The sequence below is a fragment of the Haliaeetus leucocephalus genome, unplaced genomic scaffold, assembly GCF_000737465.1.
Source record: "Haliaeetus leucocephalus isolate CR32 unplaced genomic scaffold, Haliaeetus_leucocephalus-4.0 Scaffold871, whole genome shotgun sequence".
NCBI classification, from domain to species: Eukaryota; Metazoa; Chordata; class Aves; order Accipitriformes; family Accipitridae; genus Haliaeetus; species Haliaeetus leucocephalus.
The window spans coordinates 4,691,789-4,710,667 of NW_010973307.1; the positions used below are offsets into that span (position 1 = coordinate 4,691,789).

The 18,879-nt window shown below is 59.8% G+C and overlaps 1 protein-coding gene across 1 annotated transcript; it reads left to right on the plus strand.

The window, feature by feature from the left end:
* Nucleotides 1-2,380: 2,380 nt before the first annotated feature.
* EPHX2 (epoxide hydrolase 2, cytoplasmic) lies at nt 2,381-11,606 on the plus strand. The gene is made up of 19 exons (XM_010583183.1): nt 2,381-2,481; nt 3,745-3,829; nt 3,971-4,130; nt 4,680-4,870; nt 4,985-5,107; nt 5,438-5,512; nt 5,848-5,943; nt 6,258-6,336; nt 6,559-6,593; nt 6,709-6,735; nt 8,755-8,840; nt 8,971-9,082; nt 9,419-9,493; nt 10,314-10,359; nt 10,451-10,553; nt 10,772-10,841; nt 10,920-11,000; nt 11,356-11,414; nt 11,522-11,606. Exons 1-19 carry the CDS (start codon nt 2,381-2,383, stop codon nt 11,604-11,606), a joined length of 1,689 nt encoding a protein of 562 aa, XP_010581485.1.
* The last annotated feature ends 7,273 nt before the right edge of the window (nt 11,607-18,879 follow it).

Here is an 18,879-nt window from a genome sequence, read left to right on the forward strand (position 1 = left end):
GAAACTGAGGCACGGAGGGGTTAAGATGAGGGCTGGAAGGGCTGGGGTGAGGCTGATCCTACTCGTCCCCCCCAAAACCCCCCTCTGGAGCCATGGAAAAGCAGGAGGCCGCCGGGGGGGGGGGCAGACAATACGGCTCTTTCAAAACCGCCACCGGAAAGTCTTGGCGCCGGGGCCGGGGGAGCGGGTGCCAGAGGCTGTCGGCGCGGCGCGGCGCGGGGGCTCAGGGGGGTCCCCACCCACACCCCGCATCCTCCCAGCCGTGCCTGAGCCCCTCCGCAGAGGAAAGGGGGCTCCCGTCGGCATCCCAGCTCCCTGCCGGCATCCTGGGGTGCAATGAGCTTCTCAGGTCTCAGGCCAGCACCTGGCAGGGGTGGGTGGTTTTCGCTTTGGAGCAAAGGACCCCAAAAGAAGAGGAGGGGGGGGCGGCAGCTGGGGGACCCCCCCCGGCGGAGACCGCAGCGGCCCCGCGGCCCAGCCCTGCCACGAGTTGGCTGGGTCTCAGAGGCGTAGCCATGCTGGCATTTCGCTGGCACCGAGGCTGGGTTGTTCCTCCCAGCTCTTCTCGCCAGAATAGCAACAGGCCAGCAAAATTCTTCTTTTCCCCCTTCTTTTTTCCCCTCAAAAATGCTCCCACCTTTTTAGCAGGGAGAAGCCAGGGTTGGTGTCACGGCGGCTGGGACCCCGGGGGGCTGCAGACCCGCTGCCGGCCCCTGTTTTGGGGTGAGCGGAGGAGCTGTGCCGGAGCTGCCCCCGCCGTGATGGGAGGAGGAAAAGCCTTCGTCCGCCGGCGATCTGAGCCATGCCAGAAATCAGGGAAGGGGGTTTCATCCACCCACCCGCCGCTGGACCACCCTGGGAGGATGCTGGGGGGGTCGCGTCAGGGGTCCCAGGGACAGCGGGAGGTTGGGGATGAGGGATGGGGGACACCGGGCCCCAGGAGCGGGATGCTGCCCATAAATGCGTGGCTCGTCTGGGCTTGAGCCCCCCTAAAATAACTCTGCCCCCTCCCCAGTAGCCACCCCAGCAAGGAAGAGCCCTCCAGCTCTGCCGCACTGGGCAGGGGTGCAGTTATATCCCCCCCCGCCTCCCCCAGCTCCCGAGCTATGGCCGAGCCAGCATCCCACCTTTAGTTTTGCAGGTGGGGAAACTGAGGCAGGGGGTTTGGATTGCCCGTGAAACCGCTGCCGATCCCTCCCGGTCCCCCCTGCCCCGCTCACCGCTCGGCGACGCGGCCGTCCCGCCACGGCACTGCCGGCGGCTCCCCGAGGCGGGGCCGGCCCACGCACATGCACACGCACACACACGGCCTCGGCCACGGCCACGGCGTGTCTGGCACTGAGCACACCAGGGCTGGTTCAGGGTGTGCAAGGGGTCATGCGTACCCCCCCCGAGGCTCCCTCTCTGGGGGGGGTTCAGGGTTGCTGAAATGGCCAGGTGGCATACACGTGTGTGCACGTATGTGCTTGGCATGCAGGCATGTGCTGAGCACGCACGTACATGCTCGGCGCCCACGCAGTTGCCTGGTGGTGCACACCCGTGCTCAGCAGCGCACACGCGTGCTTAGCAGTGCACACATGTGCTGAGTGTGCACACACATGCCTGGCAGTGCTCGTACAGCCTCAGCGTGCACACACGTGCTTGGAGATGCACACACATGCTTAACGGTGCACACACATCCTCAGCGACGTGCCTGGTGGTGTGCATGCATGTTCAGCACACACACATGTGTTTTGCATATGCACACGTGTGTGTGCATGTATGTGCACCTGTGCATACACACCTGCATGTGTATGTTTATGTGCATGCTTGTGCACACGCATTTTTGTGTGTGCATGTGTACATATATGTGTGCATGCATGTAAGTGTGCACATGTGCATGTGGGCGGGCATGTATGTGCATGTAGGTGTGCACGTGTTCCTGCATGTATGCAGGCGTGTGCATGTGAACATGTGCGTGTGTACATGTGTGTGCACACGCGTGTGCACGCCTGCAGCACGTGGCCAGTCCTGCCTGCGCACCCCCTGCCCCTTCCCGCTTCCAGCACCATTATGCCCCTCGGAGTTGGGGGCAGGCAGGTCGGGTGAGCGGGTGCTCCTGCACCCTGGGGAGCTGAGGAGAAGCTCGGGCTCCCCGTTAATGGAAGAAAACGCGATTTTGGGCAAAACCTGGGTGAGCAGCTGCAGGGTCCCTGGAGGGACACCCTCCGTGACGGGCGCTAGACGGCGGCGCTAGGACCCAGCGCGGCGCTCGGGCAGGGGGCGGGACGAGGCCGCGGGGGCGGGGCCTGTAGCGCGATGGAAGGGCCTCCGCGCTGGCGGCGTTGAGGTCTCTGGGGTCCCGGGTTCGAGTCCGGTTACCGGCGGCGGGGGAGCGACCATGGCGCGGCGGGCCGTGTTGTTTGACCCTAGCGGGGGGGTCTTTCGGCCCGGCCTGCAGCAGTTCCTGGGCTCCTGCGAGCGGGACTGCGCTCTGCCCAGGTACGGCCCGACCCGGCCCGTCCCGGCGGCACTCGTCCGCCCGCGCTTCGGCACATCGCCGCTTGGCCGAAGACACGTAGAGACGAGGCGACAATACTGTGTGTGCGGCCGCCGCCCGCGCGTGGTTTGCGCCACTGGTCCCCCGTAGCAGGAGGACGGGGCTGGGGGCACCCGGTCCGGGACGTGGGGGGCGAGCTGGGGTCCCTCTGTATATGTGGGGTACGGGCTGGGGACCCGCAGGCCTGGGCGTGGGGTGCAGGCTGGGGAGGGTCCTGTCCTGGATGTGGGGTGCAGGCTAGGGGGAGAAGGCAGGGTGGCCTCTCCTGGACGCGGGGTGCAGGTCAGTGGTTAAAAGTAACCCCCAAAGACGCAGGATTGCCATAGGGGACGCTGGCAGCAGCAGTAAGAAGAGCAACTAATTATTAAATAAGCAGGATAATTAATTAAGCCCATCCTTGCCGCAGCGCTGAGACCCGACACAACTCAGTGCATGAGCTGGAGCTGATGAGACCCAAAGCAGGTCCCAAAGAGCCTCGCAAGTCCTAGCGAACCCTTTGGCCCATTTAATACAGGGTACTTGGGAATTTGTAATCCCAAAAGCTCCCAAACAGGAGCCAAATGGGTTCTGTCTGTTTGCATCCCCGAAAATGCTGGGATCTCCCAGCAGAGTGTGGGTGTTAAAAAAAAGCAGGGAGTTAAAAAAAAAACCCAAACTAAATGCTGGAGGATGTGGAGCAGATGGAGCAATAAATTCCCAGATTATCAGGCCATCAAACATATTTTTGCTTCACTTTATATTAAAAAAAAAAAATAATGACAGCAATCCTGCTGGAACAGGTAAAGCTGCTTTATTTTTAACTGAGCTGCATTTTTATCGACTCGGAGGACAGCTTTGTCCTAAAGCCAGTCGCTGTAATCTTGTTTTATTGCTGCCTGAGAAGGCCTTTTGTGATCTTGTGATAGGGGCAAATTATTTTCCCTGAGCTACAGCTTACAAAATACCTTGCTCTTTGCATTATTTTTTTATTACTGGCAAAGCTCCCTGCTCGTCTATCTGCAGGGCGAAGTAATTGAGCTGCCAGCAGAAATAAATGGCTAGCGATCTCCTGGTCGTGTAATGAAGTGGTGCTCCGGTCCTGGGTGATGATGGAGGCTGGAGGCACAGAGCATCCTTCTCCCTGTAGCGCACCCCAGCACCCCTCCGGTATTGGGGTGTCGTGTCCTGTCACCCCCCCAGCTGACCTCTCCTCCTTTGCCTTGCAGGAATTTCTTGCAAAACGTCATGTTTGCCGGCGGATCCGACAGTCCTTATACCAAAGCCGTGAGGGGACAGATCACCCTGTCCCAGGTGAGCCCGCGGGTACCAGTCGTGGAGCATCACCGGTGCCTTGGATGGGGCTCGGGAAGGAGCCGAGGGGAGCAGGCTCCAGGATGGGCTGCCTTTTCTTTCTTGGGGGGTCAACTGAACGACTGCGTGGGTGTTTTCCAGCTCTTTTCGGAGATGGAAGAGGGCTGCAGGCAGCACGCCTCTGCCTCGGGCATCGTCCTGCCGCCCACCTTCTCCATCGCCCGAGCCTTCAAGGAGATGGCAGCCGAGGGGACCGTCAATGCCCCCCTTCTGCGGGCAGCGAGGGTGCTGCGCAGGAACGGTGGGTGCTGGGGGGCTTTTGGGCAAGGGATGCTGGAGTAAGGGTGCTGCTCCCCTCCCAAGCAGATGCCACGGGGGTCCCTGGTTGGTCCCACCATGGGGTCCCTGCTAGGTCCCTCATCATCATCCAAGGACTCTCCTGATGTCACCTCTCAGCATCCTCTAACTGAATATTCTGAGCCCTGCTACCAAATCCATCAGACATGTTATCACCCAGCCAGCAATTAGCAGGATGCCATAGCTCTTCGCCCCGTGCCGTGGCCAGTCCATTGGCTCAGTCCTCAGCACCTTGGCGTGCCTGAGCTCCGGCTCACATCCAGCTTCTGTTGGGAGGACTGAGCCTTTCTGGAAGTGCAAATTGGGCATAAGCTCCTGCTGAGCATCCTTTTATCTCCTATCGGGCTTATCCTGGTCCAGTCAGAGCCTTGTAAATCAGAGATTTTAGGTTGGGAAGGTCTGAGAAACGCAGCTGGGGAGGGGAGGTGAAAGCAGATGCTTGTGGGAGAGCTGGAGTGAGAAAACCAGCGCTCCCTGCTCTGCCCTTTCCTAGGATTTAAGACCTGTGTCCTCACCAACAACTGGGTGGATGACAGTGCGGGGCGGCTCTTCACGGCCACGCTGATGAACCTGCTGCACCGTCACTTCGACCTGGTGATCGAGTCCTGCCGGCTCGGAGCGCGGAAGCCAGATCCCCAGATCTACACCTACGCCCTGGATGCACTGCGGGCAAAACCGCAGGAGGTACGACCATCACCCCCAAAACACAGGGAACAGAGGGGTCCCTCCGGGCACCCAAAGTCCAGCGGCTGCCCTTCCCCGGGGTGCTGAGCCCGGCTCTCGCTGGTCTACCTCCAGGTCATCCTCCTGGACGACATCGGGGAGAACTTGAAGCCGGCCCGGGAGATGGGCATGGCCACCGTCCTCGTCAGGGACACCGAAACCGTCCTGAAGGAGCTAGAGGAGCTCTCGGGTGTCCAGGCATGTAGTGGTGGTCTGGGTCCTCTCTGTCTCCTGCTCTTCTGGGGATCCTGGACCAGTTCTGCAGAGCCAGGAGGGATGGGCTCGGGCTTCTGGGTCTTGCCGTGATGCGGTGCTGGTGCAGGACTTGCGGGCAGCTTTGGAAACGAATGGGGTGGGGGCTGTGATCTCCTGCAAACTCTGCCCACCCCCCGATAACCTCATCCCGGGGACCTGCTGAGCCGTGTCCATCTCAAGCGCATGGATGTCCCACCAGCAGCAGGGCAGCAGGGATGTCCCGTGGAGCTCCAGGCTTGCTCAGGAGCTCACCCTGTGCTCCTCACCCTGCAGCTTCTCACCCAAGAAGAGCCGCTGCCAACTGCGTGTGATCCATCCGATGTGACCCACGGATACGTGCCCATCCGGGTAGGGTGGAGGGGACTGCCTCGGTGACAAGGTGTCCCCGGTCTTGGCAGGGCTTGGGGAGGGTCTTGAGCCCCGTGCAAGGATATGCCAGCCCAGGGGTGGCTTGTTGGGTTGTCCACCCTCCTGTGTGGGCTGCTCTGGGTGGGGAATGCTGACCAACCCCATCGTTCAGGTCTTCTCCATCCACCCCAGGAGCTAAAATGTGCTGGCGTGGCTCTGGGATGGTGGACTGGAGGAGGGGGATGAGCTCCCACGCCTGGTGACCGGCGGTGGGTGGAGAGTTTGGGGGTGAAGCCATGCCACCCGCAGCTGGCGAGGCTCTCCGTCCCTTCCAGCCCGGCGTCCAGCTGCACTTTGTGGAAATGGGGCATGGCCCCGTCGTCTGCCTCTGCCACGGCTTCCCCGAGTCCTGGCTCTCCTGGCGCTACCAGGTGATGGCGGGGACGGGGAGGGGGGTGGACCACGGGGGCTGGCGGTGGGATGCTGGAGCATGGTGGAGGGGGTGCCTGGCCATCACTCCTGGGGGTTCCCGGGGCCGTCCCACCCCCCTGCCTTGAGCCTTGAGGGACACGGGACACAGCCCAGGAGTGTTCGCCACCCTCCAGCCTCAGCAGCCCGCATCTGCCCTCCTGGGACATCTCCAGGCGTGCTGGGGTGGGCAGATGCAGGATGGGTGCTGGCACCAGGGGAGAGGGGGGGTCTGGGGGTCTCTGCATCCTTTGGAGGCTGCTGCTTTCCCTCCTAGATCCCAGCTTTGGCTGATGCCGGCTTCAGGGTGATCGCTCTAGAGATGAAGGGCTACGGGGAGTCCACGGCCCCGCCAGGTGAGCTGGTTTTAACTGGGGCGTAGGGGGGACGAGGGTGTTCAGGGCTGGAGCTGCCAAGCCCGAAGCCAAGACCCAGGAGGAGATGGGTGGAGGAATTTTCTCCTGGCGGGGTGGAAGCTGTCCTGTTCCTCCTGCAGCCCCAGCAGCTCAGGTGGATGCAGAACACATCTGTAGAAACATGTGGTTGTTAAAATGATGGCAGTTATGTCTTTTGTGCAGACATAAAAGAATATTCCCAGGAGCAGATATGCAAGGTGAGGAGCTGCAGGGCACGGATGTGGGCAGGATGAGTGCGGTGTGGAGAGTGGTGTGGGCTGGTAAGGCATGGTTCTGGGCAGGATCTGACCCTTTCTCTCCTCCCTTCCCCAGGACCTGGCGGTTTTCCTGGACAAACTGGTGAGGAGCCCCCCACGATGGGTCCCTCCTTCTTGGCAAGGTTTGGGTGCATGTCCCCGCGGCTGCCCTTCACCTCTTCCTTCCCATGCTGGGCTGTCTGAGCTCCCCGGTGACTTTGGTCCAAAACCCTTGGGGTAGCACCAAGCCCCGTCTTTGTGTTCTCCATGGATGGGATTTTAAAGGATGGGGATGTTCATACAATCCATTGCCAGTGGGGAGAACTCATCCTTGGGAAAGTCTCCAGCTCTGCGTCCTTTTCCTGGACTTTGTGTCCTTGCTGAGGGTGGGGAGATGGGCTGGTGGCACCTGTTTTGGGTTTGGTAATGTGGTGAGATACTCGTGGAGAAGGATGCTGGGCTGTATCCCCTCCATCCCCTTAAACCCCAACCATAGCAGCTCCCAAGTGGCTGGGGTGGCCGGGGGACCAACGCTGCCCCTCGGCACAGCTCGAATCCGGTGTCTTCTTGGCATCTGATCCACTTGGGTTTGGGAGCTCCAGGTTTAATTCCCATCCTGGCGAGGGGATGGGGTTGATTTCTGCGCCTTATAAAAGAGATGTAAATGGAGGGGAAGAAGGCACAGCCCACAAATGCAAACATCTGCAGGGCTTTTTCCTTGCGAAATGGCTTCCAAGGGAACGAGTCCTTCAAAAAGCACAGTGCTAAAAAAAACCCAACAAAACAACTCAAGAAACAAGGGGGAAGAAAAAGCCCTTGAGGTTTTGCAAGGGCTCCTTGTTTGAGGAGTGGTGGTGGTTTTGTGCCAGCATCGGAGCTGGATGGGTTGTTGGGAGGGGACCAAGCCGGGCGCCGCAGGGCTGCGGCTCCGGTTTGGTGCCAAGCAAGCGATGATAAATCACCGAGATTGTTTTGGCTGGGGAACTGCCTTCACGCTGGATTAAAAATGATAAGGAAAATAGATAGAAAGGTGCCCGTCGATACGTAGCCTGTCAAGAGGGTCAGTGCCCATTTTGCTTCAGGGTGAGCTCGGTAGATGGAATGTGAGGTCGTGGCACCCCGTATGGATGGGACTTTGGTTTTCCCTGTTCCTCTGCTACTGTCGGGGCCCATCCTGCTCCTCTCCCCCCTGGGGGGGGTCCTTCTCCCTCCCCTGGGACAACCTGGGAGATTTTGGGGGAGATAAATGACTTCATGAAGCTTCATATGTTGTTTGAGCCCATTTCTGGGATGCAGAAGAGGCAGAGTGGTCCAGGAGCTGGCATGGTGATGGCCAGGGATGGTGGGATGAAACCCATCAGCACCCAGGGGACCCACTCAGCCCCACATTGGAGGTGGGAGATGCTGGGAACTCCCCCAAATTCTCTTCCCCCCCTTGGGGGGGTGGGTCTCAGACGCTGGGTTTCATGCCGTCGGATGGCAGCGAGCAGGGCTCGCCGGCACACGGCCAGCCCTGAGCCACGGCTGCCGGGAGGGTATTTTAATTACGCTTCTAAATATCAGCTAATTATGAACCAGCTGCTACATTGTCAGGAGCGCGGGTTTTAATTGGATTTATTTGTAGGTGCCCAGAGGGGTCAGGAAAATGGAATGGAGCAGGGGGGGAACAGTGAGCTCGGTGTGCCCGGCTCTGGGCAGGATCCGTCTGGCCCTGGGGGATGCTGCGAGCCCCTTCCCAGAGGGGCTGGGGATTTCTTCGGCTGTGCTGATACCAAGACATTCCCCTTGCTGTCACCCTGTGCAATGATCGCACCGGTACGGGTGATCCCAGGGGATGAGCAGCCTTGAGAAGTGTTTTCGGTAGATAATGTCGAACCCCTTTCCTCTGGAGGGCCCAGGTACTTGAAATGTTTAATTAAGTCAGAGCAAATTGCTCCAGGGGGATCAGGTAACGCTTCTTCCTTGGGGAAAAAAAAGGAAAAAAACACATAAAAGGAAAAAAAAAGGAAATACTACATTTTTCTGACCTCTTTGCTGCTTCGGAGGAAGGCAAATCAACTCTCGGGTGCTGCTTTTGGGGTGCAGCTGCGGGGGCATGAGCTGACATCCCCCTTCCCCGCAGGGCATCCCACAGACCGTGCTGGTCGGCCACGACTGGGGCGGTGCCGTGGTCTGGAACATGGCTCTCTTCTACCCCGAGAGGGTGAGGTGGGTCCTTGGGGACTGGCCGTACCCCTGCCCCAGATCCTGTCCTGTCCCTACAGCAAAGCCCCAGCTTGCATGGGGCACCCCAAATCTGTGTGCGATGCTGATTCTGTCCCCCTCCATGATGTCCCAGAGCCGTCGCCTCGCTGAACACCCCGTACCGACCCGCCGACCCCGCTGTGGACATCGTGGAGAAGATTAAAACCTACCCCACCTTTGAGTACCAGTTGTATTTTCAGGAGCCGGTGAGTCCAGGACCACAATTTTTATCCTCCACCCCTATTTTGGGGCTTAAACCCCCCCTCCCAAGTATGGGGGTGTGCACACGTTGGGGTCCCCAGCTCATGGTTGGGCATCGCCTGCCCCATAGCCGGGGTGCCACGCCGTGGGGCTCTCGCCGTCACCCCAGCTGCAAATGGCTTGCGGTCACCCTTGCCAGACCTTGTTCCCGTGCTAAACTCTGCAAAAAACCATCCCCGGCCTCCAGCCGAGCCCCGATGGGTGGCAGGATCCAGCCCCGGGGTGGGTTGGGTCCCTGGGGAGGGTTGGCATCACCCACGGTGCTTCCTCCCCCCGTGCAGGGTGTCGCAGAGGCAGAGCTCGAGAAGGACATCGGCCGGACCCTGAAGGTCCTGATCCGCTCCACGCACCAGGAGGTAGGAGTGGGGCTGAGGGCGGACCTGGGGTGGGAGCAGAGGGCTTTGCAGCCTGATGTCCTCTCTGAGCCCTGCTAGACTTGTTGGGGCTCTGCCTGTGGCACCCTCTCTCCTTCCACCTTGCCCGTGCCAGGAGCCCAAAGCTTCGGGGGTGGCTTTGCAGTAGCCCACAGTGACCCTCAGCCACGTTCCAGCCCGTGTCTGCTGTCCTTTTGCTGCCAGTCTGTGGCAAAGTCTGCATTCAGTCTGCATCAGTAGGGACCAGAGTGAACGCATCCTTGTAAGCAGCAGTGCAAGGCCCGCAACTCTTTAGGACTCAAAGCTGACCCCAAGTAGGGATTGAGAAGACCTTTAGAAAGCTGTGCTGCCTGGGGAGAGGCAGCCTCGCCTGGGGAACAGCGTGGCCTGTCTGGTGCTGGGCTTGGAGCACGGCACGGCTGGCAGGGGCAGGGGCTCCTGCTCTCCCTCTGCCCTCGCCGTGCCAGTGCCGCTGGCTTCCTTAACCCCTGCAAATGTTAATGTCTCGCTTCAGGGTGAAAGCCTTTGCAGTTTAAAATAACAGCGCCCCGGGAGTGTACGGGAGGCCGTGCCTTGCCGGCGGCATCCTTCTGCTGGCTGCGCCTGGATCCGCAGCCCGGGGCTGCGTGGTCAATTCCTGCATCCGTGAGGATGCAGTGATGCTCGGTGCTGGCTCCCAGCGAGGACGGCCGTGGAGCCCCAAGTCTGCCTGGCAGTCCTGGGGAGCCCCCCCGGGATTGGGGTTCCCCCCCCGGGCACGATGCTGCTGCCTGCCTGCCCTCGGTCCCCTCTCTCCCCGCAGGACCGCCTGCCCTTCGCGCTCAACTTCCACAGGGTCCGGGAGAGAGGTAAAGGGGGGGGAGACCTGGCTGCGGGTAGGGGGGGTGCTGCGGCTGGGGGGGGTGCTGCAGGTGGGCAGTGCTGTGCCTTTTCTTGCAGGGGGGCTGCTGGTGGGCTTCCCAGAAAACCCCCCCGCCAGCAAGATCCTGGCCGGCCCGGAGCTGCAATACTACATCCAGTGCTTCGAGAAATCCGGCTTCAGGTAGGGGCAGGAGCCGGGGGGATGGTGGGGGGGGACCCCCAAACCCACCTCGGCCTTGCTTTATAACCCTACAAAGGTGCGAGGCTGCCGGGGGGAGGCTGCTTTTCCCTTGCAGGCTCTTCCCGTGCCGGCCGTGCCGTGGGCGGTGGGATGGTCCCCGCAGTGGTGTCGGCAGGAGCTGAGTCCCAGCATCTCCACGCCGTTCCCCTCTCTCCCAGTGGCCCCCTGAACTGGTACCGCAACATGCGACCCAACTGGCGCTGGGCTCTCTCTGCCAAGGACAGGAAGGTGGGGACTGATCCTGCCCCGTGGGGAGCATTTGCAGACCCAACACCTTCTGCACCTTGTCACCTGTGTCCCCTATAGATCACGATGCCAGCCCTGATGGTCACTGCCGGGAAGGATGTGGTGCTCCATCCCAGCATGAGCAAGGGCATGGAGGAGTGGGTAAGGCAGCGTGGTCCCATCCCACCCCAGTCCTGCCCCTGCCCAGGACCGGTGTGCACCGAAGCCATCCCGCTTCCATAAGATCCTACCGCGGGAGAGCCCCGGAGCAGGTCCATCATGCCAAGATGGACTGGATTTGGCCCAGATTTGGGGACTTCACTTGATAAGGGGGGGCAGGCTGATATGGAGGGCGGCATTTGCCTTCTCTCCTGCCTGCAGCAGGCAGGAGGGGATTTGCTTCAGCCAAAATGAAGAGCTGGGGATGCAGGGGCAGCCCGGGGTGGGCTCCTGGTGCCCAGCGTGCTGGATCCTGGCACAAACCAACCCCTGTCCGCTCTGGCACATCCCTCCGTAGATCCCGCAGCTGCGCCGGGAGCACATCGAGGAGTGCGGGCACTGGACGCAGATGGAGAGGTACCGCGGTCCCGGCGTGCACGGCCTCGCTCTGTCGGAGCCGGGCTCCCTCTTCTCCGGGGGGAGGGAAGCCAGATCCCACCCCAGCTTTGTGCCGTTCCCCCCAGGCCGGCGGTGCTGAACAGGATCCTGGTGGAGTGGCTGGAGGGGCTCCCCCCCGACACCCCCTTGCCCAAGATCTCCAGGCTGTGAGCGGGGGGCACTACCCCGTGCCTTGCCTCCTTCCTGGGATGATTGTGCCTTTAGGGTTTGATTTTATTTTATTTTTTTTTTTTAACTTTTAGGGTTGGATTTTTACCTTTAGGGCTTGATTTGTATTTTGGGGGGGTTGATGGGTGGAAGCGGTGGGTGAGCCGGGGCTGGGAGGAGGGTAGCACAAAGCATCGCCCCTACTTTGTGCAGCTAAAAGAGTCCCTGTGAGCTCTCGTGGGGGTCCTGGGGTGTTGGGAGATGGTTTGGGGTTGGACCCATCCTCGTGCCATGGCAGGGGCTGCATCGGGGCTGCCCTATCCCCCCAACCCCATCCCAGGGGCTTCCCTCACTTGGGGGTTTGGGTCCCGGGTTGTGGCCACTCGTGTCGCGTGGTTAGTTTTGGCGTGGAGGTTTTAATGCACTAAATGAATACTGCCTGAGAAATTGCCTTCTGCTTTGTAACGTTGAGAAATAAAGCACAAAGTGACCCGAGCGCCTCGGCTCTCCCCGTGGTCCGTAGGGTGCGGGCTCATACAGCATCTCGCTGCCTCTTCCCCGTGGCCCATCCCCGTGGTGTCAGGGCTCAGCCCCTGCCTGCAGCCCCCTTCCCCTGAGCTCCCGGCCCTTCTCCCGGCCTCAACAGCCATTACAAACAGACATCCAGGACAGCATCAGGATTTGGGCAAACACGCTTGGTATTTCCCCCCTCAGCTAAATTCTCCCCAGCCCTCAACTATTTTCAGCTGGGGCTTTGCGGTTTGTCTGTCTGCATCCCTCCTCCCAGCCCTTCCCCGCTCTGCCAGCAAGCCCACGGGAATGTTTTGCATTCGGATTAATCCCTGAAAAAGGAGTTGTCTGGATTGGAGATGGAGAGGGGAAAAAACCCCCGGGCCTTGGGTGGGCAAGGAGAGGTTTAAACCTGCTCCCTCCAGCCTGGAGTTATCCGTAACCCTGGCTGTCATCCTCTCCGGGTTTGCTGGCAGGGGAGGCAGCCTTGGGAGCGGGTTTCGGAGCTGCTTTGGACTCTGCTGCTGAAATGTAAAATCCAAGAGCATCGTCCCTGGGCGGCCAGGAGCTGTGACCAAGCACCCGCCCTGGAGCCCTGCCTGGAAAGCCAAGCGGGCGCTGCCAAAACGGCCTCTCCCGTGGCACTGGCATCTGGGTTTATGGTTTTAATAGGTATTTGCAGCCTCCTGCCAGCCTTCCCTGCAGCCCAGCCCCTGGCAGGGGCCTGACCTGGGTGTTTCCACCCCGCTCTTGGGGGGGCTGCAAGGCTGCGGCGGTGCCCAGCAGCGCACTGGCCCTCCCACAGACCCTGGGAATGATTTTGGGAGGCAGGAGGACCTGCGGAGAGCTTCCCAAGCCCCCTTCGCTCCTTACGCACCGTGTAATCCCCCCCTACATTGCCACATCAGGGCATTGCTCCTGCTCCGGCTGCCCCCGTCCTGCAGATTCCCACCCCGCACCAGCTCCGTTCCCCCTCTCCTGCAGCCCAGACGGGCTTCTCCACCTCCCACCCGCCCACCCTGGATGCATACGTCCTTATCCCCAGGGGTGCATGCATCTTTGGTACATATGCATCCCCAGTCTCCAGGGTGCGCGTGTCCTCAGTCCCCAGTGCATGCATCCTCCATCCCCCCATGCACGTGTCCTCGGCACGTCCAGCAAGCTCTGATGCCCATGCCTGCAGGCCAGTGGGGTGGGATTAGCCAAAGGGCGACTGGTTGGGATGGGGACACCCCCTGCCTGCGGAGCGGGGAACCTGGGAAACCAGCCGAGCCGAAGCAGACTTGGGCTTCGATGCTGGCAGGTCCAGGAGAGCAAGGCCAGAGCAATGCAGACGCCATCAGAAGAGATGCAAAGTCCCACCTTGGTTTCCTCCAGGGCTTCGCTCCATCTCTCAGAGGATTTATTCCCAGGAGAAAACCTCCAGCCATGAACATGAGCGATGGCACTGGCTGCCGCTGCCTAATAGCACCCGTGGGGCCGGGCCCCAGCGTGACGGATGGAGCCTGAAATAAAGAAATAAATCTGGCTGCAGACTGAGCTCCTCCAGGCCATTTCTTTTCGCAGCTCGAAGCCGCTCACCATGGTCTCAGGCGCAGTGGAGGGAGAGGGACCGCATCCCTCAGGGTGCTGTGGAGCTGGAGAGCTTGTACCAGCAACCCCCCCCAGGGTGGATGTGGTCTCCATCTGCACGATGCACTGTGGCTCTATCCTGCTCCTCTCTCAGGTCTTTGATGTGGAAAGGAAGAAGAAAATGTCTGGAAAACCTTAGGGTGGGTTTCAAACCCCTGATCCCAGCAGCAGAGGCTCGGAAGAAATTATGTCCCAAAGCCCCAGCATTAGGGGCAGCTCCGGGAGCAAACAGGGCAGCTCACAAAAGGCTGGGTTTATTTTTGAAGAGATGCTTGCAATTCCTGCTCTCACCTTTGAGAACAACAACAAAAAAATGGGTATCGAGAAGAAGAATCATGACATGTCCCCAGGGGAGCGAAGACAGCCGCTCTCAGCGGGTGGGTGACAGCACCCGACGTGTCCGGGACCCGGCCATGAGGACGGGGGTCCATTTGCGAAGGGGTTTGCATGGCGACGCACGGTTCAAGGGGGATAAAATGGGGACAGAACCCCCCAAATCTCCAATTCTGGCACCGCTGGTGCGATGGGCACCCCCCCTCCTTCCTTCTTCTGCGCTCGCCGGTGCCGGCGGCGATGGACGTGGCTGCAAACCCTCCAAAGGTCAGCGAGCACGAGTGACACACGCCGTCCCCGGGACGCGTTGCTCCCATCGCCGAGGACAGGCAGCACCCCTCCACCGCCGTTCCCCAGGAGGCTCGTCCCCTTGCCGAGCCCCGTGTGCAGGAATTAATGCCTCGGGTCCTGTTATTTACCCTCCGTCAGGTTTTTTTGGGCGCTTAAGCAAGATGCTGGTGGGGGACGGAGGTGGAGGCACATCTTCGGTCGCCCTCCCCAGCCTGGCTCCGCTTCCAAGGCGAAGGTGGTGACAGTTGCGCTGTGGTACAGGGGACAAGTGGATCTGGGGGGGGGACAGTCACCCCCAGGGTTTCTCCCATCCCTCTGACCCCACCGGGGTCTCTGCAATGGTTGCGATGGGGCTCTGCTGGGAAATGTCTGCTGGGCGGCGTGCATGGGCTGCAGGGTGCAAGATGCGCACATGGGGTGCACAGTGGGAGTACTGGGCTGCGGGCTGCACACGGGATGCGGGGTGCAGGCAGAAGCTGGCAGGGTGATGCTGGGGGACTGCGGAGGGTGCAGAGCCCCAGACCCAGGGCTGGCCTCCCGGCAGGCGCCCCTGCCCCATGCATGCAGCGGGTGGGCTGGAAAACCTACAGCTGCCGGGGTTTCTCTTTAGAAACCCATCTGAAACGGGAAAAAAAAAAAAAAATAGGTAGAACCAGCAAAAGCCCAGTTGCTTTGGGGCACGGGCTGAGGGCTGCTATGGGAAGGAGCTGAGCCTAATCCTGCAGCTCCAGGACTTTACCCAACAACAGTCCCCAGCTCTGGTGCGGGGTTTGGGTGCGGGGGGGCAGGACTGCACCCAGCCGCGCTCGCTTGCACCCACCAAGCTTGATGGCACCCGGTTAAATTTCAACCCAGTCTGTCCCTGGACTCTGGGACGGCTCCGGCTTCGCCCCGGGGATGCTCGGTTAATGTTTCAGCCTTGCTGGGACTGAAAACGCCCGGGTTGCTGGGTGCCAAAGGCGAAGGTCCCTCTGGGGCCAACACGCCTTTGTCACGGCTCAGACCGCAGCGTCCCCCCCCCCGGGGACCCAAACCCACCCTGGTGTAAGGGTGGCACGATGTGATCAGCTCTGCTTGTCCTCTGGACCAAAATCCCCTGGAAATATGCTGTTCTCATCTCTTTTTAATCGGCTTCTCCCTCAAAGGCTGTGAGGCACCCATGGGTGCTGGCAGCAGGGATGCTGATCTGCAGGGAGGACAGGGTGGGACCCTGGCTGTGCCTGGTGGTGAGGATTAAGGGACAATTATCTCCCTGCTCCCATACAGCCCAGTTCTGGCCCTGTCCTCCCTCCCCTCCTCCAGCCATTGTTCCTGGCCCTGTTTCGGAAAGGAAGCAATTAACTCGGAAAAGAGAAAAGAAGAAAGAAGCCCTTGGAGACTGAGAAATAAAGAATAAAGGCTGCCCATAATTAAATTTCAACCGTTTTATTTTTAAATGGAGAAGAAGGAAGGCAAAAAACCCAAACCCCACCTGATTTCTGCCTGGCCCAGACACTCAAAGAGCTTCATCAAAGCACTCCTGCCTCAGTTTCCCCACTGCTGTAGGGGAGGTAGCAGCTTTGGGAGCCCCCCCAAGTGCAGGCAGCTCTGGGGAGGAGCACGGCAGGCAGGGGACAAGTGGGAAGGCTCCAGCCACAAGCCAAATTTTTGGGCAAATCCCATCTCCATGTTCCTGCACAGGCTTGGAGACAGAGCCTCACGCGTCCGCCCCTCTGCCACTGCAGCAAGGCTTGCAGTTTGGGAATGCATTGCAATTTGGGAACTCATTGCAATTTGGGAGTGCATTGCAATTTGGGAATGCATTGCAATTTGGGAGTGCACTGCAATTTCGGAATGCATTGCAATTTCGGAATGCATTGCAATTTGGCAATGCATTGCAATTTCGGAATGCATTGCAATTTGGCAATGCATTGCAATTTGGGAGTGCGTTGGAATCTGGGAATTTGTGGTGCAGATGGGACAGTGAAGAAAGTAGCTGCAAAAGCAGGAAATCCCAGCAGGACCCTGCTGCTGGGCCAGCTCAACACCAGCAGCTGCAGAGGTGCCAGTGAGGGCGCAGAGTGGCCTCTCCCAGCTCCCATCCCCATTTTGGCTGCTCTGGAGAACCCCAGCCAGGCCACAGCAGCCGACAACCCCGTGTCACCCTGGCAGTGCAGGAGAGCTGGCCGTGTTCAGGGTCTCCAGCCCCACCATCCCCACACAAACCGCACACCCTGGCGTTGCAAACCCAACCAAAGCATCTGCTGGCATCGCGCTCCCACGATTTACACCAGCTGACGATGCTGAACTTGGGGGATTGAATCCTTCCCTGGTCTGGATGTGTCCCCCGGGGACTGCAAGAGAGCCCCAGCCAAGCTCTGCTGCCCTTGCTGCCTGGATCCCTCCAGGACAGATATGACGACACGCCGGGGCGTTTTACATCCCACCAAAAATTTCATCAATTCACAAATAAATTCACAAATAGCTTCAACACTGGGCAAAACACCAATGTTTGGGGTTTTTTTCTTTACTTTCATCCTTTAATTGAATTATTCCCTGCTGTTCAGCTGTAATTAGCCAAGCTGTGACATCCCTCCTGGATGCAGGCGAGAGCCGGCAGAGACCGAAGCGGTGGGGAGAGCTGCGTCCCTCCCCGTGTGCATCCCCTTCACCCCGCGCTGTTAATGAACAATCCCCTGGGAGGGTGTTTTGGGAGGTTTCAATAACCTTTGCACAGCACTTGGACCCAGAGCTGTCAGCCGGGCAGCCGGGGAGGTGTCTGACCCCAGCCAGCTGGCCCTCTTGGCATCTATCTGGCCTCGAAGGTGTGTCGGAGGATTATTCATTAATTTGCTGCATTGCAGCCAGGAAAACACCAGCGGGGATTTAGGATGGTCAGGAGGTCAAGGAGCTTTGGAAGTAGATGTGAAGTCCCATGGAAAAAGCTGCTGGAGGTGCCGTGAGGTCCTTCACGAGCTGCACGGCTCCTGCTCTGTAATTAAGAAGCAATTTTCCCGCCGGGTTGTGATTGTGCTGGAAAGGGCCGGTCTCCGAGCATCCCGCCAGCATGCGAAGGCAGCTGCCCGCAGCGGCGGTTCCCGGCCCACTCGGGGCTTGGAGCGGTGCTCCTGGAGGTCACCTTGCCCGAGTTAGCCAGCTCAGAAAAAAATCGTTATCATCCCCTCCTTAATGAGGGACCAGGGAGGGTTTGCTTATCACCAAAGCGCAGCCACGGAGCGCGGCAGAGCTCCTGTAAATCGCCGCTCCTCGCGTGTCCTTCAGATGAGACCCATTACCCGGCTGGATCCTGTCCCCCCCCTTTGCTCCCGGTGGGACGGCAGAGCGATTTTGGGGTGCAAGGCAAGTGTGCAAGGCGTGGAGCATCCTCCTCCTCGCAAGCCAGGCAGCGAAGCCCCCCAGCACCCGTTTTGCATGTGGCGCTGCAATGCAGCGAGGCCGTCGCATCGCTCGCTGCCTGACCCCCGCCGTGCGCCGGGTCCCCCCAAACCTGGCAAGGGCCGTTTCCCAATTCCCCCCTTTGCCTGGATTGCCCGGTGCAAAAGGCTGCAGGTTCAGGGGACCCGCTCCAGGGTGAGGACCCCCAAAAGGGAAGCAGCTTCTCCCCAAAACCCTGGGAACTTGCAGCATCCTTGTAGGACGCGGGACCCCAGGTTCAAATCCGTGCCCTGATCCTGCTCTGCCAGCAGGGAGCAAAGGGCTCAGCCCCTCTCCTTCCCCCAGGGAATCAGGCAAATCCCAAGGGGAGGGCTGTTATTCATTATCCTTCCAGCCTGGAGAGAAGCTCCTTGTTGACCCACAGAGCAGGAACAAGCTCTGCCAGCCTTGGACCGGCCAGGATCGTCCCTCATCCCCGGTGCCGGAGCAGCCGGAGTCCCACTCGCTCCAGCAGCATCTCGTGGAGAGGCCGACGGGATGGTAAGGAAAAGCCAACGCAGCCAAGAGGGGAATTTCTCAGGTTTTGGGGTGGGAAGGGTGGTCTAGGCAGCCATGCGCTGCGGTTGAGGCTGTCGGGACGATGCGGTTTTATTACCAGCTTTGATATGGACTTAATAACCAACATTGCCTTGATGAGAAATAGGAAAGGTGTCTTGGAAAAGAGAGAGAGGGAAGGAAAGCCAACAGATTCCCTGGATAAATCAGGTCAGGCTCTGGCTGCTGAACTGGAGTGTTTTCTAGCCTATGGCTTTTCAGTTTTCTCCATTTTGTTCTTTTTTTTTTTTTTTTTCCCCCTAATTTTTTTCTTTCTCTCTCCCCCTGTACCCTGGCTCACAGACCAGCTCTGAGTTTTAACTTGCAGGGGGGATGCTGTGGGGCAGCCCCAGCCCCACCTCCCCCTCGCCCCGAAGGCTCCCTGCTGCTATCTAGGCTATCATCTCCCTTAGCTTTCTGATGGCCCTGGCTCCAGGCAGTGTTACCTCCCTGGGCAGGTTGATGGGCCATCCACTGTCCCTGCCCTGCCCAGCCCCTAAAAACAGCCTGGGGGGCTGGGGTGGTGGGGGAGAAGGAATGG